Below are 23701 nucleotides of genomic sequence, written 5' to 3'. Positions count from 1 at the left end.
AGTTTCTTGGTCTTGGATACATGAAGCCTCAACAAATTTTTAAGAGTCCCAAATCTGCTTATTTTGCAGATGGGGAAATTGGGGTCCAGAGAGGGGAAGGACTAACCCAAGGAAACTATTTATATGGGGCCAAGCAGAGCATAGAGCTCAGATTCCCATTCCCTGCCCCCATTTCTCATGCCTCGAGTGTCTCTGGCGTGGGTTTCCCACCAGGGGCACAAAATCTTGATTCTTTCCTTTGTCTGAGACTGGGTCTAGTCTGTCTCCCTAGATTCGTGAGACGCACTGCAGGAGAGTCTTAGACTAGGGAACTCCTTTTTCATGTGCTTGGCGCCGCCTGGTGGAGTTGCAGAGAATTTGCAACAGCCCTGGCTGCTATGAGACCTGGGCTCAGAATGATTCCCCAAGGCCAAGTTTACACTTGAGCTGGACTGGGGGAAAAGGGGTGGTGGTGGTGAGTGGGATGGGGAACCCCTGCTCGCTTTGCACAAGCCTCAGATCTCGCCTCCTTCCACCCCCATTTCCCTAACCCCGTCCTTCTGATCCCATTCCCTGTGTGCCAGTCTCCGTCACCACACAGATACACATCCCTGTGTTGTTGCTCCCCAAAACAGCGGGCAGAGATTGAGAGCCTGAGTCTGGAGAACAGAGGGCAACGAATCCAGACTTTATTGTCAGGGAGAGGGAGAAGGGAAAGACATGGGTCGGGGGGAGAGTTGCTACATCATCAAGCAGAAAGAGTTGAAGGCCAGTGGGGGGCCGTCCCCCTCCCGGTCAGTGTGTGGAAGGGATGACAATACGGAAATCACAGGGGGTTGGGGGAGCTCACGCCTGCCCCCGCCCAAGTCGTACTGTGTGGTGCCTGGTGGGAGGGGACAGCTCGTAAGTCTGGGGACTGGGATGGGGGAGGCTACAGACTGCAAATCCTGCGGAAAGGGGGGCGGGGGGCGGGGGCGAGGCTTCTATTGCTTTTTGCTCACAGTTTTGCGGAAGGCGAGGCGGGGGTGGGCTTGGACTGGACACCCCTTGCCCCCCTCAGTACCCCTTGGGCGATGGGTGCTGGTGAGAAGAATGGAACCCGGACTGGGGAGGGAGGGGAGGGAAGGGCCTATAGGGGCATCTACTTGGTCCCACCCAAGTGCCAGAGATGCCTCCCGGGGCTGCACCTGCGAGGGGCCCGGCCAGGCCTGGGGCAGGAGCGTGGAGCGGGCGGGCACAGTGAGGTTGCAGGCGGTAAAACCAAAGTGCTTATGAGGGATCCCGCCTCTTCCCCTTCCCCCTGCGGAGGACCAGGGTGTTCACGGAAGCGCTTCAGTGTTGGGGTAGGGGGGCCGGAGTCCCGGAGTCCGCTTATTGCCAAGAAAAATCCATTTCTGCCCCCCCCCCCGGACCCCGACCATGGCTTGTGAACCCCGTTTTGTGCTAGGTTTGGGGGGAAGGGCTGGATGGACATGGCTTTTGGGAGGGGGGGTGTCTCCAAGGGGGCTCCGGGCGAGACGGCCCCCCCTTTTTCTAGGGGAGAGGAAAGGGCAGGGGGCGGGGTTCCCTGAGATCTGGGGTGTTCCCCCCCTTCTGAAGCCCCCCTCCCCCACCACCCCTCCCCTTTCCTGGAACCCCGTACCTCGGGGTGGGGGGGAGGAGAGAGATCATTCAGGGAGTGCCAGGAGGAGGCCTGGGTCCCGGCTGGAGGTGGGGGCGTTGAGCGGGAGGGGGTTCAGGGGCCCCGGTCAGTAGGGGGAGAAGAGGATGGGTCCATGCGCCGTTCGGATGGGCCCGGGGGCCGGGTGGAGCAAGGGGTGGGTGATGGGCGGTCCCTGGAGAAGAGGCGCTGCCGGCGCGGGGCGCAGGGACAGCGGAGAGCCTGCCGCCGCTGCCATTACCGCAGCCACCGCCAGGGGGCTGGGGAGCAGGCCGCCGGCCAGGGACTTGGGCAGCTCCTTGGAGAAAGTCAGCGTGCTCTGCAGGGGTGGGGGAGGCGGCGGGGAGAGAGAGGGAGAGGTCATTCTTTGGCCCCGTGAACCCCACCTCTCCCCGGGTGCCCCTTCTTCTCCCGGCCCCGGGTCCCCAGTTCCCAGGGCCTTACCGCCAGCTCCGCGGCGCCCCTCGGCTTCTTGTGGCGGCTCAGGAGCGGGTTGGGCTTCCCGGCCACGCCATCTCGGTGCCGGCGGCTGGAAATGTGCTGCAGGGGAGAGCGGGTAGCGGGCAGTGAGCCCCCAGGAAAGGAGCAACTACCGGGAGGCAGGGCCCTAAGACCGCTGTGCCTGGCCCCGCCCCTTCTGCAGCACCAAGGGCAGACCCTGTACAAGAGCCCTCACTCCAATTCCCCATTCTCACTCAGATTCCCGGTTCTTCCTTCCTTCTTGGAGGGCGGGACTCCCCAGAATTCCTGGGAAGGGCCTCGGACCCACCTGTTTCAGTTGGACCTCCGAGTTGACCTTGACGTTGCAGATCTCACAGTGAAAGGTTCGGTCCTGGGCAGGGGCCTCTGGTTCCCCAGGGGTGGTTGGCCCCAGGCGAGGGTAAGCTTTGATGGGGCCCAGCCCACTTCGGGCCTCCAGAATTGTCTTGTGCTTAGTACCTGAAACCCACGGGGAGCGGAAAGTAAGGAGGGAAGGGAAAGGTCTCTGGGACTCCTAGGCCTCAAACACCCACATTCCCGATACAATATGGGGAGCATCAAGTGTACGTGGGGGGAGGGGGGGCCCACGTCCCTTGGGATCCTCCTACCCAAGCGAGCAAAGGGTGGGCCAGGGGAGAGTCACAGGGGAAGGGAGTAAGGTGGGGAGGAGGGCTGAGGAAGGAAGGGACGAAGGAACGGGGGAGAGGATTTGGGAGGGAGGGAGGGAGGGAGGCTGGTAGTTCTTAGGGGGTACAGGGTATTCAAAGCTGGGAGAGTGAGGATGGAGGGAGCAGGATGGGCTGCGGACAGGGGACTGGGTGGGGGCCGGGGAGTCCATACCTTTGTTATGTGCCTCCAGCTGGGACAGGGAGTTCACCGCCACCTTGCACAGAGCACAGTAGAGCAGCCGCTTGGCCTTCTCCTCCTCTTCCTTGCTGCCCCCGGGCAGGGAGGCTGATGAAGCTGAAGCTGGAGGCCCCGCTTCACCTTTGGTTGCCCCCTGACCCGGCTCCGGAACGCTGGGAGGGGACAGGGAGCCAGGCTGTTTCTCTGGGGATCCTGGGGCTGGACCCTGTCCGTTCTCCATGGAAACTGTTGTTGGGGGAGAGACATCGGGGTCACTCCAGGTGGCTTTTGGAGGAGGCTCTTTATGAGGAGGAGACCCACCCCATTTCCTGGAGGGCAAGAGCCCAGGAGTCCCCACCCTGTGACGACATGCATGCTCTCATGCCCTGGGTCAGGGCCAGATGTGGTCCAGCTGCTGCAGGCTGGGTGTGAGACTGTGCGGCCAGGCTCACTCTCCGTAAGCCGGGAATCGTGGGGGGTCTAGCTCCACTGGTGTCCCCTTCAGGGTGAAGCTGGTGGCCAACCTCGCCAGGGGGGAGAGGCATGGAACAAGGATTCACTCCTCCATGGCCTGCCAGCCAGCCTGGGCTTCCTGCCTGGCCAGCCCCCTGCCCAGAGTCGGGCCCGGCACCCACGGAGGCATATTCCCAAGGACTCTAGGAAGGCACAGAGGTGGGATGAGCAAGGGGAGGCTGGGAGAGACAGACACGGACACAGCAAGAGGGAAACAAGCAGCAGAACCGGAGAGGATAGAGACAAGGATGCGGGCTGCTCTATAATTCATGACTCGATTAAAGATGCACAGGCCTCGGCCTCGGCACCGGGTTCTGGCCTCGGTACAGGGAAACTCTAGCGCTCCCACTCTTGCTCCAGTAGCCGATCCAGTTTCCGGGTCACGGGGAGGCTGGCTCCCGAGGAGGCCGGCGAGGGGGCTGGGAAGCGGATGGGAGGGGACCTCCTGACCCCTGCGGGTGTCCGTTTGCCAGTGCACAGTGTGGCATTTCCCTTTATTTCACGTATTCATTTCTGACGTCCTTTATCTCCATCTCAATCCGGACAGCACAGCTCGGTCTGGGTGGGACTTAGTGGCTTACAAAAGCAGGGCAGGGATCCTGATCTCTTCAGAGAGATTGCCATAGGAATGAAGTGGATAATGTGCATAAAGCACCTAGAACAGCTATTGAAGAGATGTTACCTACCACCACCATCAGCCCCACTTTACTGAGATGTTATCAAATTAACCCAAGATGATTAGGCTAAGAAGCGGCCAGAACACAGTTAAAACTCAGCTCACCTGTCCAACCCTCTCTGTGCATCCGAGGTGTGTGTGTGTGTGTGTGTGTGCGTGCGTGTGTGTGCGCGCGCACGTGTGCGTGTGCAAGCGCGCGAGCATGCTGAGCGGAGGCCTGGTTCCCACGCGGGTGGTACAGATGCTGTTTCTCCTCTGCTTAGTGGGGTGGGAAGGACAGGCAAGGGTACAGAGGAAATAGGCTGCTGGGTCTCTCTGGACTTGGCCGTGACTGACATCTGATGTGGTAATCCCGGGATGGGAGTGGCTCATATCTTCCAGTCATCATATTCCTTCTTCCCAGTTCTTGGCTGGGAATATGGTTGAAGATGGCCACTGGCCATGAGGGAGAAAGAATCTCAGAGTCGAATTCTGTAAACCCGGAAGAGACCTCAAAGGTCTGAATGTTCCACTCCCCCATTTCCTAGGAAAGAAAACTCTGGCCCAGCCGAAACCGGTTTGGCTCAGTGGATAGAGCGTCGGCCTGCGGACTGAAAGGTCCCAGGTTCGATTCCCGTCAAGGGCATGTACCTTGGTTGTGGGCATATCCCTAATGGGGGGTGTGCAAGAGGCAGCTGATCAATGATTCTCTCTTATCGATGTTTCTAGCTCTCTATCCCTCTCTCTTCCTCTCTGTAAAAAATCAATAAAAATATATATATAAAAAAAAAAAAAAAAAAAGAAAAAGAAAAAGAAAAAGAAAAAGAAAAGAAAACTCTGGCCCAGAGAGGTCAAAAGATCCACACGAGATTTATCCATAAAACTGCCTGGGGGTCCTGGACTGGCAGTCTTTCCCCTGAGGGCAGCCCTCGCGTGCAGGTCCTCAGACATCCTGACTCTCTCCCCCACCCCTGTCCCAAGCTGAGGGCCTCTCCCTGTCCTGATGGTTCCCTTTTTCTTGAGGAAGTCTGCTAGGTGGCCTCACCCTAGCCCCTCTCTGAGTCACTGGGCCGTGGGGAGGACAGACAGTGGGAGCTCTGTTAAGAGGACCTGGGTGGGGGGTAGGGTGACAGAATGGAAATTTTGCATCAATGTACTTGGCTCCAGGACTCACCTTGTGGGGGTAGGGGTGGGGGTGAGGTGGGGCTGAGAAGGAGAGAGATGAAAGCAGAGGCGAGTTCAGGGGAGACAAGGTCAGCTGAAGAATGTAGGAGGGTCAGACGTACCTGGGCGGGGGGCTGCCCCCTCTCCATTTGGGGGGGTGCTGCCTGCGGGAGCCGTGTCTCCAGGTTCCCGGATGCCCGGCTCCCTGCCTCGGGTCTTGGCAGCCTCGATGCCTTTGACTCTCCGGGCGTGGCGGTTACCCTTGTAGTGCGCCTCGGCCTGGCTCTGCGGGGATGGAGGGAGAAAATGGAAACTGAGACCACCTTTCACCTGACAGCTCTCCCCACACAGCTCCTTCGGGCCCGGGGTGGTCTCACCAGGACGCAGGGACTCTCCGGCCACACCGGCGAGCTACGAAGCCCGGGCCAAGGAGGCCTGCCTCCTCCCGGGGCTCCGACCAGCTTCTCAAGTTTGAGCTCAGGCTCCACCCACCACCACACCCAGGGCCTGGTTGCTGATTCAAGCTTCCCACCTAGTCCTGAGGTGAGAGGGGCGGATGTCACACCTACAGAATCCTGAACGGGAGGGGCCTGGCAGTCAGGCCAGTTAGCATCCTCTTAGACCCTGGGCCTGTGTCCCCTGGTCCCAGGATCCAGCTTTTGCTGCTTCTACCCTCAGCCTGGGAGTCCCAGAGGCTCTGGGGCCTGGGCTATTGTCCCCTGGGTCTCATTTTCCCTGGAGCCTCTGCAGACACCCTGGAGGACCCTGGCCCCGAGCCCAGCTCTGGAGACAGAGAAAGCAGCAGAGACAGCTGTCAAAACAGAGCCTCCTGGTTGGGGTAGGATAGAACGAAGGGAGGGCTGCCTGCTATTGGCCCCCTCCCCTCTGGTCTTCCCCCTCCCACCAATGAGCAGAGCCCGGGCTGGGAGAGGGGAGGCCTGGGGTTGAGGTGAAGCGGAGGCCTGAAGCTGGGCTGGTCCTGGCTCCCCCCGCTTTTATGTGTACCTCCTGCTAAGAGCACACAATCCCGGAGCTACAAGGGCACCCAGACGGGCACAGAGCAGAAACAGAAGGCGTGGATAGGCAGAAAAAAGACGGCCAGCCTCGGGGCGGGGCAGGGGTGTGCAGAGCCTGGCAGCATGGTGTGTGCATGTGTGGGCTGGGTAGACAAACAGAGTAATGCTTCATTTTCCCGTACTCAGCAGAACGAGGCTCTGCTGTTTTTCTCCAAAAGCTCTTGGAACCTGCACCTCACAAAGCCCCCTCTGAACCCACACAGAAGTGGGGAGCCTTGGCGGGAGGAGATCCGGGAGACACCCCGGTTCTGAGTTCTTGGAAAGTCCCATGGGAGGGAGGGAGTGGGGGCCAGGCTTTGTGTGCGACTTGGAGGGAGGAGGGGGAGAAAGGAGGAAGCCGGGAGGTTAAAGGGAAGCGGATGGGCCAGGGAAAGAGTTCAGCAGAGGCCAAGGAGGACACAGCTCGGCAGGGGGGCCAGTAACCTAGCTCAGTTCTGCACCCAAGGATCAGGGGGCCCGAGGCCACACACCCACCCCGACACTGGCGGCCACCTGTGTCCCAAGAAGTTCTGAGCCAGAGATACAGTTCTCTTCGAGGGAGGAGGGCTCAGCCTTAGCAGACTGCTCTACTTTTAGGTTGAAATATAGAGTCACCTCTGGGACATCTCAAGGGCCTTCTGTCATTGCATGCCCTCCTACGGCACCCCATTCCCTGCTCTCTCCCTGAGAGCCCCCCAATCCCTGCCCCTTCCCCAGAGCTCCCAGCCTAGGGCCTCTCCCCACACCCCCTGGCTGCTCCTGCCCCACCCACTTCGTGGGCGGGTGGCTGGGCTTCTTACCTGAGAATTGAAGCGGATCTGACAGACATTACAGGAAATGATGGGCCTCTTAGTCTTGAGCAAGGGTCCCCCAAAAGTGTGGGAAAGCACAGCCTTCTGTACGGGGTCCATCTGTGGAGGCAGGCTGGGGTAAGCCAGGAGCCCCAGCACAAGCATGTCTATCATCCCCCCAGGGGCAGGAGCTGGGCTGAACTAAAACCCCCAGGGCCGCTTCCTTATCCGTCAGTGTCCTGGGGCTCTGAGTCTCAGTCCTCTGATTTCCTCCCAGCCCAAGGCCCCATCTTCACCGCACTGGGAGGGACCTGAGGGACAGACTGGCCCAGGACTCCCACTGGACAGAAAGTGGAAGCAGTTTGCCTAGAGGTCACACCAGGAGTGAACAGGAGAGGTGGGACTTGAACCTGGACTCCTGTCTTGGTTCCTCAGACGCTGAAGATCCATCTCGGTCACCCTGACCTATCTCCTGCCGCTCGGTTGATCCACCAGAGGCACACGACAGGAAGTTCCAAAGACCCCAGACCCTAGAGCCTTCGGTGAAGGCCCTTTTTACCTCCTCTCTGGGGTGAGTCTGTCTACCAAGCTAAGCTTCCGGTTCCAGGAGACGGATGATCCCGGAGTCTCAAGTTACCTTAACATGCTCACCCCCTGGACCTCTTTAAGGCAACGGCTTCTAGAAGGAGTAAACACTCAGGAGAGAGTAGGGGGAATAAGTGGGGGAGCCCAAGAAGCTGGGGTGGCCCGAGGCAGCCCATCTATCTTCCGAGCTCTCCCCGACCACGGGGCTTCTGGGCAGGGCTGCGGGGCTGGGCGGGCTTAGAAACAGGCTCTGCCCCACTCCGGGTCAGCAGATGTCTTTGCAGTCTCCTGCCAACAGTTCACATGAGGAGGGGAGTTTCTCTCCGAGGCTTTCTGCTATCAGGGGAGAAAGCCAGGGGCTTAGAGGCAAAAAGAAAAAACAACCTGCCTCTCTGCACAGTCCTCCTCCCTTCGGGCCCCTGGCAGCCAGAGAAAGGGGAGCTGGAAGGCAGCTGAGGCTGGGGAGGGCGATCCTCTGGACTGCTCATAAAAAGGGAACCAAATTAGAGCTGAAACCTTATCTTCCAGGTGGAAGGATCAAGTGAAAAACGGTTGCTGGGGACTTGGAAGGTCCCAGCTCCTCAGCGGAGCCCCTCCTTGGGCCTAGGACCTTCTGGTGCCAAGTGAGACACCGGAGAGAGGCAGGAGTGTGGAGCAGAGGGAGGAAGGCGGTTCAAGTCTGGAAAGCCCACAGTATGGGGTATCCAGTATGGGGTATCCAGTATGGGGTGTCCTGTCTTCCCTCTGCTCCCCCATCGTCTCCCCGGCTGTGTGGGTAACGTCAGGAAAGGGGCTCTCGCACCCCTGTGAAATGTGCTGCCCGGGCGGTCGGGGTAGAGGCAGGGCCGTGACCAGGTTCAGGCCGCTGGTCTCACGGATGAGCGTCCCTCTCGGGCCTGCCTGCCGCTGGCTGGAAGCAGCCTTTCGCAGTGGCTCGGGTTCACCTCCCGAAAGCTCAGGAACAGCCAAGTGGGGAGAACGGGTGTGTCTGAGTGTGTGTGTCTAGGCAGGCTGTGCTCAATCTGTGCCTGGGTGGAGTGTGAGGGAGGATCATGTGCTGTGTGTATATCATTTATGTATCAACATTTCTGTGTCGGGGGTTCTGCTGACGCCACGAGAGGCCAGGTTGTGTAATCTTCAGCTGGGTGTTTGTGTGAATGTATGATGTGTTTGGCAGAAAGAAAGACAGACCCAACTGGAGACGGACTTTAATCAGAAAAAAAAAAGGAGACAGATGACTGCTCTCAGCTCCCAGTCTCCAGCCTTCGGTCCTTCCCACCCAGGGACACCCCGTCCCCAACCCTGCCCCGGGGTTCTCAGTCCCTGGGCTTCCGCACACGCTGAGTGGGGAATGGAAGTCAGCCCAAACAGAAACCCAATCTGGGCTGGGAAACTTAAGTCGATTAAAATAACAGGGAGAGAGGAGTCGGATGGAGAGGGGAGCGGGGAGGCCCCTGAATCTGTCTATGCCCCACCCCACCGCCCCAGCCCGCTCCCCTGAGGGGCCGAGGACCCAGCGCCCCGAGGAGGACTTGTGGGCTCTTATCCCAGCATCCATCCCCGGAGACCGGTCCCTGCCCTACCTGAGTCCCTCTTCCAGGGTCAGAGCCTTTTCTCTTGCACAACCCACCCCTCAGGAATAAGCCCACAAACGCCAGCGAGGGGTGGGCGAGGGCAGGGAAGAGGGCATCGACCAGTCCGGTGTGTCCTTGCCACCCTCTCCTCCGGAACCGAGGAGACACCGGGCTGGAGATGGGGCTGCTGGGCCCAATCCCTGTGCAGGCGGAATGTGAGCCACCGAAGTGCTGCTTCGGGCCAAGGTCAAGAGGCCTGGTGACCTAGATGAGGGCTCTCAGGGGAGGGCAGGAGGCCAGCGCCTCCCGGAGCCCGTTCCACTCCAGAGCCCCTTCCCCGGGATTCTGGCCCAGGCACCGCCTGGGAAGGTCCCCCAAACGGTCCCCTCCCGCCTGCCCTCCACCAGCAGACGTGAAGGGGAATGGCTCCCTGAAGCCGGGGCACAATGAATTGGGAAGGGCAAGGGGGTGGGGAGCAGGAAACCAGATCAGGACACGAGGGTGGTGGTGGTGGTGGGGGTTGTGATTATATTTCCTTCCATCGCCCTTTATCTGCTGGTAACTGCTGCCCCTTGTCTGACCACCCCACTCCCCCATCCCCCCAAAAACAAAGGTGACAAGGGAAGGGGGTGGAATCTCAGCGCTGGGAAGACCAGAGGGCCAGGACGGACAGACCCAGGAAGGAGAAGGAGCTAGGGGGTGTCTGAAGAGCAGGTGGAAGCAGTGGGGGAGGGATGCTGGGGAGGAGAGGCTGGCTGGGGTCAGGCTGGGTAAGAGGGATCTGGATCCGGGCGGCACGGTCATTGTAGGGTAAGTGCAGGACCTGCTGGGATGTCTGAAGATCTGGGGGACTCCAAGGACCTGAACAGCTGAGTCTGGGGTACCCAGTGCGGTGGCAGCAGTCTGGGGGCACCAGCTGGGACCCAGAGATGGGCTGGGGCCGCGCCGTGTGTGGGGGATGGGCCGGATCACCCGGGGGCCGGGCGGAGGAGAGTGGCCAGCCCCGCCGGGGCGGGCGGGCGGGCGGGGATGGGGTGGGGGCGGGGGGCGCTGCGGCAGCGGCGGGAGCCGGGGAGAGAGGAGGGCACGGGAGGCTTACCCTGCGGGACCCCGGGGGCTGCGGCTCCATGGCCCGGGGTGGCGGACCCGGGCGGGGGCCTCGAGCCGGGCCGGGCTGGGCAGCCCAGGGAAGCGGCTCGCGTTGCCCGGGTGGTTCGGGGCTGTGCGGCCGGGCGGGCCGGGAGGAGGGAGGCGGCGCCGGCGGGACCGGACCGCCCCGGGGGCGGGGCCGGGGCGGGGCGGGCGCTGGGAGAGTGAGAGGCAGCGGAGGGGCTGGGCGGAGGGCAGGGAGCGGCCACGTGCTGACACTGATTCCAGAGCAGACCTAGTCCTGGTGTGAGGGCCACTCGGCCTGGCGATGGGGCATTGCCCAGATGACCTTGGCTTCCCTCCACCGGGGACCCTTGCTGGGTCTCGTGTTCCTGCCGATCCTATGGAGGACTCTATTTCTCTAGCTGGGACATTTCTCCTCTTTTGACATCCTATTTCCCCGCCCCCCCCCCCCCCCCTCCCCGCTGACAGGCTTTCTTCCGAGTTCCCAGACGATCCTTCCTTGCTCCCTCTGCACTCGGGTCCCATGCCCTTTTGCATGCCACTTTCTGTACTAGGGGATGGGGCACGAGCCCAGGAACCCAGGCGTCTGGCACTGCTCTCTCAGCGACTCTGAACGGCTGGAGCTGCGGACACCCGGGGCAGGACCGGCCTCAGGCTGGGACCTCGGTCCTCACCTCTTCCTACCTCCTTCCCTGGCCCGCCACCTGCTGGAGAACCAGCTTCCCTGAGCGTTTATGCTTCGTGCACCTGCTGCCCTCTGGCGGCCCAGCGGGGCAGCGCTGGGGGATGGGGGTGGCGGCAGGGGTGGCAGGAGAAAGCACACTCCCCTGGACACCTCCTCATCCCCTCTGGACAGGTTCTAGGATTCCCTCTCTCACTTCTGGATCTCATCTCCTCCCATTCCACTCAGGACACAGAGATTAGTGAAGCAGAGGACTGGATGGAGAGAGAGAGAGAGAGGCTGTCTTGGGAGACACGAGGGATGACCAAGGGCAGAGGGACACATAATACAGTACTATGGGGAGGAGTCTAAGGGATGGAAACTGTCCAATGAGGAGATGGATCTGGAGGTATTAGTCCAGGAAGGGAGAGACTCTGCCACAAATAATAATAATTCCGCCACCACCACCATCTAATGTTGGTTGAGCCCTTGGAAAGTGCCAGCCTCTGTACTGCGAACTCTTTGCATGGATTATCTAATTTAATCTCCACAACCACTATTCCAAGTGCTATTATTATCTTTATTTTATAGACGAGGGACCTGAGGTTATCATTTGCTCAAGGTCGTAAACTAGGAAGTGGCTGAACTGAGATTTGGATTTAAACCCGGGCGGCCTGACTGCAAAGCCATGTCCTTAGCCGCTGCCCGGAGCTGCCAAAGGCCTGCGGGCAGCTCTCTGCAGCCTCGTTCCCCTGCAGAAGCCTGCACCACTGAGGCGGCCCACCACGCTCACCCTCCCGGCTTCTCCAGCTCCACAGGGGCCTGGTTCTCTCCACCCCGTCCCCTTCAGTGGCTCCTCCGTTTCTTTTGGTGGAGCCCCTCCAGGTCCCACTGCCTGATTCTGCTTATTCCCCAAGGCTGAGGCCTTGACCGTATTATCTCTCTCTCTCTGATCCTCCCTTAAATAAAAAGAATAGCAATAACGTAATCATCATAGCAGCTAATGCTAATTGAATGTTTACTTTGTGCTGGGCATTATGATTATATAATAGAATCCTCACAGCCTTGTTGTGAGCTGGTATACTGTTACTATCTTACTTTGCAGCTGGTAAAACTGAGGTTCCGAGTGGTTAAGTAATTTGCCTAAGGCCACACAGCCCAGTGCTTTTATAACATCAATTCAAATCCCGCCAGTCAGATACAAAATACCCTGCTGCACCTCCACGCTCTGCTCCTGGCTTTCTATTGCTATTCCTCGCTCCCCACTAGAGGCAATGGAACCAGGAACCCTGGGAAGTCAGGAACTGGATTATTCACGGGATTTGCTACGTAGCTTTGTGATCTTGGACAAGTCATTTAACATCTCTTGATCATTATTTCCTTTTCTATGAAATGGGAGCGCCTGGCCGGTGTGGTTCAGTGGTTGAGTGTCAACCTACGAACCAGGAGGTCACGGTTCGATTCCCAGTCAGGGCACGTGCCACGGTTGCAGGCTCGATTCCCAGTGGGGGGTGTGCAGGAGGCAGCTGATCAACGATTCACTCTCATCATGGATGTTTCTGTCTCTCTCTTCGTCTCCCTTCCTCTCTGAAATAAATAAAAGTATATATAAAAAAAATAAAATGGGGGAAATGATTGGGGATCTGAGGGTAAGTGAGAATCAGGTATTTGCAAGGGAGAAAGTATTCCCAGCACTTTCTGCTCTAATTACATACAATCGGTTGCACTTCCTCAAGTGCTCATTTCTAGACCTTGTTCATGCTCCCTGCTTCTGTCTGAAATGTTCTCCAAGACTCCTGTCAAGATCCTACTACTAATTCTTCAAAGTGCAAATAATAGGTCACCTGCTGCAAGTTTTTCCTCTTCTCCCTTTTTGTCCTGCTTAGCTCACGTTGGTCCCATAGGGACTGCCACAGCCAGCAAGCTTTTCTAGACACCCTCTGGGGCTAAATGCAAGCTAAATGCCGCTGGCACAGCTCTCCTCGCACTGTAGGGTAACTGTTAGCTTGTTAGCTTTCCTACTAAACTGCGAATCCCACAAGGGCGTGGACTGAGTCTTGTGTCCTCGACACCAGGCACGGTGCCTGGCACATAGTGGATGCTCAAAATAAACTTATTTTTTTTGTAGACTTGGATTGTTAGTGTCTGTTTCACAACATTTCTTAACTCTTCCTCTGGTTTGCACTGCAGATTGCTGCCTTCATGTCTGTGTATCGCCCCTGAATATAAGCTCTTTCAAGATTGGATCGTATCATTTCATCCTCATGTCTCCATCATATCTAGAACATACCTTGCTTATAGTAATTACTCCTCCGTTTTCTCATCTGTAAAATGAAAATAAAATCACAGCTACTCCTTAGGATTGCTATCCAGATTGAGATATGAGAAACATTTTGGAAACTTCAAAGTGCAATACAAATGTTGGTTTAGATTCTTCGGGAGAAGTTTGGAGGAAGCAGCTGGTATGAAGAGAACTCTATTTAGAGTCAGGCTATGGGTTCAAATCATACCTTAAGCGCATACTGTGTCAATTTAGATAAGTCATGAAACCCTCCTGAGCCATAGTTTCTGTTTTTCATATGTCTAACAGGAATAATAATGTCTACTTTGTTGGGTTGTGGAGAAGATTAAATGAGAGCAGGTACAGAAACACCTACCACAGTGCCTGGTGCATAGTTGGCGCTCAATAGATGTTTATAGCTGATTATGGTTTGATGGTGAGTTATCTGAATTGAATAAAGCTGACTTCCCCTAAACTTTTAGCTCTAGCCCAGTCTCCAGGCCCCAAATGCTAAATGTTCGAATTTTTGGTTCCATGTCCTAAAGGGGGTTCAGCAGCCCCATGCAGGATCAGCTTCCTCCTTCAACCCCCTGCCCCTGTCAAGCTGAGTTCCCCCTCCCAATCACAGCGCCCCGAAACCCTGGAGTCATCATTGACTCATCCTCTCTCTTCTCCCCAGCCCCCAAACACCAGTTGGTCACCATGGTCTGTCAATATTTCCTTGGAAATACCTTGCTCATCTCCCTCTTTCCTCACTCCCCGCTGTCACTAACACCTACTAGTCTGGCGCTCCAGGCTTCCCTGTGGGCCCACACTGCTGGGGCCGCCTCCTCACTGGCCGCCTCCTCTAGCCTTGCCCCCTTCCATCCAGCTGTCCCACTCACCTTCCTAAACACTGTTCTTTATTGACTGACTAATTTGAGAAAGAGAGAGAGAGAGAAAGAGAGAGAGAGAGAGAGAGAGAGAGAGAGATTCATTGTTTCACTTATTTATGCATTCATTGATTGATGCTTATATGTGCCCTGACGGGGCTTCAAACCCACAATCTTGCCGAAACCGGTTTGGCTCAGTGGTAGAGCGTCGGTCTGCGGACTGGAAGGTCCCAGGTTCGATTCCGGTCAAGGGCATGTACATTGGTTGTGGGCATATCCCCGGTAGGGGGTGTGCAAGAGGCAGCTGGTCGATGTTTCTCTCTCATTGACGTTTCTAGCTCTCTATCTCTCTCCCTTCCTCTCTGTAAAAAAATCAATAAAATATATTTTAAAAAAAACAAAAAAACCCCCACAATCTTGGTGTATCAGGGCGGCTGGGGCCTTAATCATTGCTCTTTTTAAAAATATATATATTTTATTGATTTTTTACAGAGAGGAAGGGAGAGAGATAGAAACATCGATGAGAGAGAAACATCGACCAGCTGCCTCCTGCACACCCCCCACTGGGGATGTGCCCGCAACCAAGGTACATGCCCTTGACCGGAATCGAACCCGCGACCCTTCAGTCCACAGGCTGACGCTCTATCCACTGAGTCAAACCAGTTTGGCCTTAATCATTGCTCTTACCAAGTCACTCTCCTGCTCAAGGCTGGATAATGGCTGTTTCATATGGTATTCAATCTAGACAACGTGGCCAGCCCTCCAAGACCTACCCCTCTGACCACACCCCCAGCTGTGGGCTCCAGAGAGATGGAACTCACAAACACGCCTGCTTATGTCCCTGCTTATTTCCTCTTTCTGGAGATTTCTGTCTTTAAGGAGAGCCTCTCACCCCTCCCACCTCCTTGTAATCACTTCCACCAGTCTAAGTATTGATACTTCTCTAGATGGTAGACTAGATGAGATGAGGCATATCAAACACCCAGCACAATGTCTAGCCCATAGCAAGACCTTGGCAAATATTAGCTACTAGTAAAACTAATATACCAGATAGCCAACAATATTTGTAATAGACTAGAAGTAAGGGAGACGGGACCCTAATCCTCACCTAAGGATATCTTTTCCCATTGATTTTTAGAGAGTGGAAGAGAGAGGGAAAGACAGAGAGAGAAACACTGATATGAGAGAAACACATCCATTGGCTGCCTGGCCCTGGGAGGAGCCTGCAACCAAGGTATCTGTCCTTGACCGGAATCGAACCCGGACTCAAACCGGGACCCTTCGGTCCACAGGCCAACACTCTATCCACTGAGCTAAACCGGCTAGGACCAGGAAGATGGGATTCTAAGAAGTGAAGGAATTGGATACAAGGGGAAGAAGAGAGATACAAGGCCGGGTGGAGGGAGGGCTGAGGTCACGGGAGCGGTGGGAGGCGGGCTGCTGCTACTCACGGTGCTGTAGTTGCCAAAAAGGCCCAAGGTGGGGGCCGGCTCCAGGGGGAACGGCAGGATTTGCTTGAGGTCCAGCGGGGGCTGCATGATGGGGGTCTGCCGAAGCAGAGGGAGGGGCCCCGCCCGGCTCAGGCTGCCTGCAGGGCGGAGAAAACATCCGTGAGGCAGGAAGACTGAAGCCTGTCAGTCCCACTCCCGGCCGGGCCCCCACACTCAGAAGTGCGACGCCCATGCACACACACACACTTCCCCTGCTCGCTGGCTCCAGGGCGATGGAGCAGGTCCCCGTGGGTCTGGGGGAGGGTGCGGACCAGTCCTTCCCTCTGGGTGGTTTTCACTTCCCCTTTCTCTAGCCTCCCTCCTCCAGGACCGTTCGGTGTTAGACAGACCAGGTGAGCACAGGCCTGGGCAGACTGCCTGCTGGGCCAGCAGGATTGGGAACCCCGAGCCCCTGGCCACTCCCTTCTTCTGGTTTCGCTTTTCCCCAGGGAATCCCAAAAGCAAGTTTTACCTCGGGGAGAACGGTCCCGTGGGTGATTCATCCCACTGCCCAGGGGGGAACACTGAGGCCTAGAGGGCTACCGGATCTTTCAGACGGCCCAAACAGTTGTGATTTTGCCCCAATCATAATTCTTAATGAACTGTCCACACTCCCGGGGGGAACAGGTGCATGGCATTGGCTCTGGGCGGTGGACTCCCTGGGGTCCCTGGGGGGGGGGGGCTCTCCCAGCCTTCCTGTCCTCCCGCGGCCCCCTGTCTGTCTAACCTGGAGGGTTCGGCTCCCGCCCTGCAGGAGGAACTACAACCAGGCCTCCGGGAGGGGAATGCCTTGGTCTAACCCAAATGGGAAATGAAAGTCCGGGCCAGCCACTCCACGGGGCCCAGCCCCCACTCAGACCTTCTCCTCCCGCCAGGCTCCAAAGCGGGGGGCCCACAGGCCCTCAGGACCCCTCTGGGCTCCCGCTGGCCCAGTTCCCGTCCTCAGCCTCCCGATCCACCAGCTGGGACACTCCGGCTGCTCTTCCGGGGGGAGCCAGCCCCTGTCGGCCGCAGGGGTTCCCAGCAGCACAGGCACACCCTTAGGCTGCAAGCTTGGCCCTGTCCTCCCTTGACCTGCAGGGCACAGGGTCCCTCAGATCCTCTCTGGCTCCCTCCACAGAGACAGCCCCTCTCCTACCTTCAGCTTCTGGTGCCTACTGCCCCCAGGCAGGGCCTGCCCCTGGCCCCCCAGGGGCCGGGCCTGACCGCGTCCCCTTCACTTGGTTCTGCCCCCTGCCCTCTCCCTTGCCAGCACCCCCCCAGTCCAGTCAGTAGAACCAGCCAATCAGAGTCCTGCAAAAGTGGGGCAGAGGGGAGGGCGGGGGAGCAGGGATTAGGGGAATCAGGAGGAAGAGAGGGAGGGGGTGGGGAGGGCTCAGGCACAGCTGGGGGCAGGGAGCCGGTCCAGAAAGGGCTGGAGGGGTCTGTCTCTTCCACCCACAGCGAGGGCCGGGGAGCCATGGTGCCTGAGGCAGAGAGGGGTCCAGGCTGCGGGAAGCTTGGGCTCCAGGGTCTGAAGGTTGAAGGGAACGGCAGGATGCTGGGCTTTGGCCCTCGGACACTCAGGGGTCTGTACACCCCGAGTCCATTTCCTCTTTTTCTGTGCACCTTGTGTCCATCCCCATGCATTTGGGATGGGGTAGGAGGAGAGGAGGGAGGGAGAGAGGCAGACAGGCATGAGTGAGTAAGAGGGAATGGAAAAGACACAGAAGCAGGAGCAAGTGACTGAGAAATGGAACACAGACACAGAGAGAAAAGGACCAAGAACCACGGAGAGATGGAAGAGAGTGAAATGAGGGAGAAAAACCAGGGACACTGCTAGAAAGCTGGACACAGAGCTAGAGACCGGGAGAGAGAGATCCAAGGACAGAAAGCACAGCAAGACAGGGACAGATGGACTGATGGGGGGTAATCCAACCATCTCCCCTTCCCGGTCTGCCCCTCATAGCTTCTCTTCCTATACCCCACCCTCCTGCCTGGCACACGGGGCCGGGGGCAGCCTTAACGAGCCCCGGGTGGCACCAGGAATGGTGAGAGAAACCTGAGCACCCCCAGAGGCCCAGCACCAGCAGCCACCTTAGCAGCTGGGTTGGGGCTGGCACTTGCCCGCCCAGGCGCACCAGAGGCAGCGGCTCAGCTCCTTGACCCGTTCTCCGGTTGGGTATTATCACATTGAGTCTCCGAGGGAGTGACAGTTCGGTGGAGGCGGTTGATCCCAGTTTTCCCGCTTTTCATAAGAGGAAACGGAGGATCAGAGAAGTCGAAAACTCGACTGATGTCACACAGCGTGTAAGTATCAGAGCTGGGATTTAAGTCGAGATCTGCCGTGCTCTGTAAATTCTCTGCTACATAACCCCAAAGGGCTTCGGTCTAACTCTGAAGCAGAGATCTGAGCGCTGCCTTCCATCTTGTGTGAGGAGAGGGAGGGCAGAGCAGGCTCCAGGCACTTGCTGGGATTGGAGGAAAACAGGTTGCAGCTACCCAGTTTCCGACAGCCAGCAACTCATCGTTCCCACTGACAGGAGCCCGGGGGGCAGGGAGAGGAGAGGGACGGGGGAGGGTGGGAGAAGGGGTGAAATGAGGATGGAGTGAGGAAAGGACGAGAGGTGGGCAGATGGCAGCTGATAGGACGAACAGCAGAAGCAGGGCCCTGGGTTTCAGGAGGTCCAGGACTCAGTTCCTCCCCCACCCCCCTGGGGAGCGTACGGATGGATAGCTGCTGCTTTTGGAGGGACGGCGGTGCCACTTTATGCCTGACACTTCACACATACAGCCTCTCGGTGATGGGGCCACCGCTCACTAGCTGGGGGACTAGCCAGCTCCTCTGACTCCCTCGGACTCATTTCTCGCTTATCAGATGAGAACAAGCAGTACCTGCCTCACGGAGTTGTTGAGAGGATTGAACAAGTTCATGTAAAGTACTGGCATGCCGCGAGGGAGTTCAGTGCATAAATGTTTGCTCAATAGATGAACCTTCTTTTGTAGATGATGACAGACAGCTCAGAGAAGGGGAGTTACTTGATTAAGGTCACACAACTAGTGAGAGATCTGAATCTGTGCGGCTGGCTTTCAAGCACTACACGTTTCTGGGCAGACCAGGGGTGGGAGCGGGGGGGGGGGGGGGGGGGAGAGGCAGGAATGATAGTGAGGACTGGGGAAGTGGGAAATGGGTGGGAAATTTAGGTCTTCTGCTATTTGGCTAGGTGAGAGCTTCAGGCAGGTTTGGGGAAGGGGGTGGAGAGCAAATTGGAGTGTGTGTGTGTGCGTGTGTCTATGCGCGCGAGCATATGTGTCACACACCTCAGGCAGGGCAGGGGAGAACTGGGCCTGGCTGGGGCAGGCCACTCCAGAGCCTAGCTCATTAGAGCACATAATTACCTCCTGCGGAGAGAGCCTCACCCATCTCCGTGGGGAGCTGCCAAATGCTTTATTAAAGACAGTTCCCGGTGAACTTTGGAGGTGAACTCTCAGACCCTTGGACGGATGTCCATCTGTCCATTTCTGTGCTCCACCTTGCCCTGGGCACTTGGATCCTGCTCAGGTGTCCCCTCCAGCACCAAGCCACAGCTGCCTCCTTCCGTCCCACTGAGAGCCCATCTTTCCTTCCTCTGCTCCCCAGAGCTTCTGGCCTGGTCCTCGTCCCCGCCGTGGCCACCTGAGGCTGGGTCCGGGGCTTCAGGCCCTTGTGGGAAGGAACGGGAGAGTCCGCCCTGAGCGGGCGCAGGGAGTGGCTGCGTGGGAACGGGAGCAGGGAGGCGCTAGGCCCTGGGTTGGGGTTGGTCTGGAGAATGGGCCAGGAGGAGACTGATTAGTCAGAGGCATCCAGGTTACGATTGCAAGGTTGTGTTCCGGCCCAGGGTGGTGAAAAGCAGAGGAATTAGACTCTGGGGCCAAGGAGAAGCTGGATTCGAGTCTGAATTAGGATTTTTTTCTCTCTAATTCATCTCGTTTTCTCTTCAGGCCTTTTGGCCTCTTCTCCCTCCCCAGAAATGCCTAATATTGGGGATCCAGAGGAGAGCCTGGCAACCCTGGGTCTTGCCTTCTTGAGCAAGCCCCGTGGCAAAGTCCCCCTTTGCCTCACTTTCCCCCATCTTGGCAGGAGGCAGGCTGAGGGCTGGAGAGGCTTTGAAGTCGAAGATGAAAGCGACAAGGGGATGGTTATGAACAATAACTCAAACATCAGCCCTAATAACCCCGGGGTAGATGTGGGTGGGGGCAGGGCCACAGGGAGAAGGTGGCCAGGAAGGGAAGAGAGAAAAAACAACCCTGGGACATGCTCCCGATCGGACAGGAAAGGGCCTCTTTCAATGGCCCCCCCTCTGCCCCCCGGGGGGCGCGGCTGGAGAGGACAGCAAGAGGGACCTGGACCGGGGAACTGAGCCCAAACCACCACCTTAGCCCTGGGCCGGCAGGCAGGGCCTTCCCGGCTGCACACTGGCTCCACAGATCTCCACACGCAGAACCTGCAAACCTCAGCTCGGGCCCTGAGCCCAAAGAGGGCGAAGACGCACGGGCCCAGGGCCCAGCTTCCCGCCCCTTTGTGGGTGGGCCCAGGAGGGAGTTCACTACAGGGTCCTCCAGGGAGAGGTGCTGGGCACCACTGGTGGATGCAGGCGTTCCTCCGGGGTGGGCTCCTGTCCGGTCTGAGCAGCTGCCGGAAGCCCTCCTTAGGAACGATTGATCGGGGAGAGTGTGGGCTCCCTCTGGCCTGCTCTGGCCAAACACGACGCTGCCCCGGCTCACGCCCAGGGTGGGGCCCGGGCACAGGGATTGCACAGGACGGAGGAATGTGGAGCCTGTGCTCTGGGGACCTGAGTCCAGGCCGTGGAGGAGGGGGTCACTCTGGGGTAGTCTGCACAGACGGTGGGGCTCCCGTCCCTGCGGGGGATGCCCGTGGGCAGGAGGCAGGCACCCAGTCGGCCATTCCCTCCCTCCCTCCTTCATTTAATAGCCCCGATGGAGGGCCAGGTGGAGATGGTCACGCATAAGTGGTGAGAGAGCGAGGAGATTCGGGAGCGGGAGGAAAGAGGTGGAGGGAGATGCAGAGCAGGAAAGGAAGACAGTTAGTGGGGAGTCCACAGGGGTCAAAGGAAAGGAGGAAAGCCAGGAGCCAAGGACACACACAGCAGAGGGCTGAGGCCCGCCTGGGGCACCAGCATGGAGCCAGGTGTCCCCGCCGAGGGCGGGCGGGGAGCGGGGAGACCACAGGTGTCTGGGCCTGGAGGGCAGGGCTCCCACCCCAGCAGGGCCCAGGAACGGCCTTAGCCAGGGCGGAGGTCAGAGGTCAGAGGTCAGAGGGCAGAGCAGGCCTGCTCACTCTCTGGAGGCAGGGGCCTGGAGCCCAGCGGATGAGGAGTCCGGCACTCAGCTAGCTAGCTCATCTGGCCCTCTCCCCTCTCCCCTCTCCCCTCGGGGTTCCCTCCGATGTAGGTCATGGGGATGGGGTGGCTGTGGCTGAGGCTGTCAGGGCCCCGCGGGAGCTCCCCTCCCCCACCGCACCCTTCCGTTGCCCCTTCCTCCCCGGGGCTCCCCAGCCCCCCAGGCAGGTGGGGGCGGGGGCGGGGGAGCGGGGAGAGGGAGCCGGGAAGGAAGGGCCCAGGCAGCCGGCGCAGGAGGGAGGGAGAGAGGGGGCAGGTCCTGGCGTGTCGGGGCAGGATGGCTGCGGAGGAGGCAGGATCTGAACCGCAGGGGCCCCGGGATGGACAGCTTCCCACCCCGTCCTCTCCCCAGCCCCCCGACCCCACCTCCCACCACTCGCACCTCGAAGGAAGCTACAGCCACCGTCTCCTCCCCTCGCCTGCCCCCCACTTCCTCCTTTCCCCCTAACCCCGGGCCCGGGAGGAGGCCGGGGGGCCAGAGCGGAGGGTGGGGGAGCCGGTCAGACCTTCCCTTCTACTCCCCCCCCCCCCGGGGGCCACCCCCGCCCCCAGCCGCCCGTGGCGGTCATAGAATATTCATGAGCCTCATGAATACGCAATGCCTCATTATGGGGCGGGGGTCTCACCTAACTGTCCGCCCCTTTGGCATCCCCCGGAGGACCGGGAGCAGCGGCAGCTTCAGGGAGAGGGGGAGGGGGGACCCCGGGGAGGGAGCCCGGGGAGGGGGAGGGGGAGCCGGCGGCTGGCGGCGGCCGCAGTCCCCGCGGTGCCGGGAGGTGGGGGCGGGAGGGTGACCTGCTGAGGGGCCCGGGAGCCGGGAGCCGGGAGCCGCAGAGCCACTCACCGAGGATCATGCTGGGGACCCGGGCGCCCGCCAGCGGCCCGGGGTTCCGCGTCGCTCTGTCCCGGGGGCCGCGGTGGCCGGGCTGGGGGTGCGGGGGGCGGAGCCGGGGCGGAGCCGGGGCCGGGCGGGGCGGGGCGGGGCGGGGCCCGCAGCAGGTGAAGGCGGGAGGGAGGAGGGGGGCCCGGGGCTCCGGGAGGGAGGGGGCGTCCCGGCGGCTCCCCTCTCCCGCCCGCCGCCTTCCCTGTCGCTGCCCCCGGGCCCCCGGGATTGGCGCTGTCCCCGCAGCCCGGGCTGGGGAACGGGCATCTGGAAGGCGGTGGGAGGCGATGGAGGAAGCTGGGAACGCGATGCCCGAGTCCTTGGGAAGGGCTGGGTGTGAGGGCGGGAAGGTGTCACGGGGCTGCCCTGCGGTGGAGGAGGCCAGGTCCTCTGGGAGGCCTGGGCCCCGAGCTGGTGGGTCACCTTGGTCCTCCAAAAGGATGCGCCGGGCGGCGGCGGCGGCGGGGGAGATGGGGAGCACAGAGAATGTCTGGGTCCTCCTTATTCTCTCACCTCAGAGCAGGGGGTGCCTGGGGGCTGGGTCTCAGGTGAACTGCGGGGTTGAAGATGGTTGCCACGTTGATCTGTGACTGGAATCCAAATGCCCGGGCCCTTAGGGAAGGTTCCAGTGAACAGGCTGAAATCAATGGATCCAAAACAGTGGACATGGAAGCTGGTCACTGAGATCATTAGGGAGCCAGAAGATCCAGATCCGAGGCCCAGCCTGGTGGGGATGACACGGGTTGGGGTGGGGACAGGAGTCTCTCTCTATCCAGGGCCTGGACTCGGGGCCCTCCCCACCAAGGTGGACTGGATGGAGGAGGGGGTTGGTGAGGTGGAGGGGAGGATGGAGGATAGGACAGAATGTAAGGGCTGGGGACGGTGTCCAGGGAGGCGGGGCGGAGTATGGGACACTGGATGCACCCTAACGACCAACAAAGGGGCTTGGCCGGAGGCAGACACCTGGGAGGCCACCAGAAGCCTGGAGCCTGCGAGTCTGCGAGGTGTCTGGGGGAGATGCAGCTGCTGCAGCCTGGACCTGTCTGTACCTGCCCCGAGGAGGAGGGTGGCGGGAGGCCTTCCCACAATGCCGAGCGGCCAGCATCAGGCCAACCCCGGACGGAGGGGAAGGAGGTGTGCCTGGGGATCAGAACAGTAAGATTGAGGGAGGGCGGCAGCAGGAAGGAACAGGCCGGTGGGAAGGTGGTGGGACTGCAACCTTAGAAGACTCTAGCAAGGGCAGGAGAACGCGGACCAGCATTCCTGGGTTCTGCAGGGAAGCTGGGACGAGATGGCTACTTAAGGACAGGAAGTTCAAGTTCCTGTTCCTGAGCCTTAGCAGTCTCGTGCCCTCGCTGCGCCCATCTGGTTGGTCTGAAGGGAAGAGGTTTCTGCACCTGCCAAGACGCTCCGACTCAAGGGCATGAGAATACCGGGGCCGCCAGTGCCCTGCGCTTGTTCTGGTCTGGAGGCCAGAGATCTGGGGTACTGTGGCCCTGCTGCTCCAGGCTGGCCTTGGGGGCAAAGGGGGGTGTGTGTCTCTAAGCCCATCAGAGGAGCTCCTCTCGCTCTGGATCTGACCTCCCACTATGCCGTCCAACCCTAGCACCACGGAGCCTGCTTCTCACCCCTACAGCCACCCCTCCTGCCCTTCCCACTCTTTCTCCTCATGGGTGGACCCCAGAACCAGGCGTGGCTGGGTGGTGATAGAGACCCCTTGG

The 23701-nt window shown here is 59.3% G+C and overlaps 1 protein-coding gene across 3 annotated transcripts; it reads right to left on the bottom strand.

The window, feature by feature from the left end:
• Positions 1-643: 643 nt before the first annotated feature.
• Positions 644-22062, bottom strand: ZNF385A (zinc finger protein 385A). Of its 3 annotated transcripts, none has more exons than XM_084878457.1 (8): positions 21942-22062; positions 15681-15817; positions 7153-7263; positions 5420-5582; positions 2960-3211; positions 2409-2578; positions 2084-2179; positions 644-1958 (listed from the first exon to the last, which is right to left on the bottom strand). In XM_084878457.1, the coding sequence occupies exons 1-8, from the start codon at positions 21949-21951 to the stop codon at positions 1728-1730; spliced, it is 1170 nt and encodes a 389-aa protein (XP_084734583.1). In that variant the 5' UTR covers positions 21952-22062; the 3' UTR covers positions 644-1727. The 3 variants fall into 3 exon arrangements, with proteins under 3 accessions (XP_084734583.1, XP_084734584.1, XP_084734585.1); XM_084878458.1 differs by lacking the exon at positions 21942-22062 and adding an exon at positions 16858-16955; XM_084878459.1 differs by lacking the exons at positions 15681-15817; positions 21942-22062 and adding an exon at positions 10402-10554.
• Positions 22063-23701: the final 1639 nt, after the last annotated feature.

This window comes from Pipistrellus hanaki, assembly GCF_964339955.1.
Source record: "Pipistrellus hanaki genome assembly, chromosome: 3".
NCBI lineage: Eukaryota > Metazoa > Chordata > Mammalia > Chiroptera > Vespertilionidae > Pipistrellus > Pipistrellus hanaki.
This window is presented reverse-complemented; position numbering and strand designations above follow the sequence as displayed.

What these genes read in the sequence shown, in the direction of transcription:
- ZNF385A (XM_084878457.1), bottom strand. An exon ending in AGATCCGCTTCAATTCTCAG is followed by an intron (nt 5,583 to 7,152) that starts GTAAGAAGCCCA and finishes CCATCCCCGCAG; the next exon opens with AGCCAGGCCGAGGCGCACTA. An exon ending in GCTGGAGGCACATAACAAAG is followed by an intron (nt 2,579 to 2,959) that starts GTATGGACTCCC and finishes CGTGGGTTTCAG; the next exon opens with GTACTAAGCACAAGACAATT.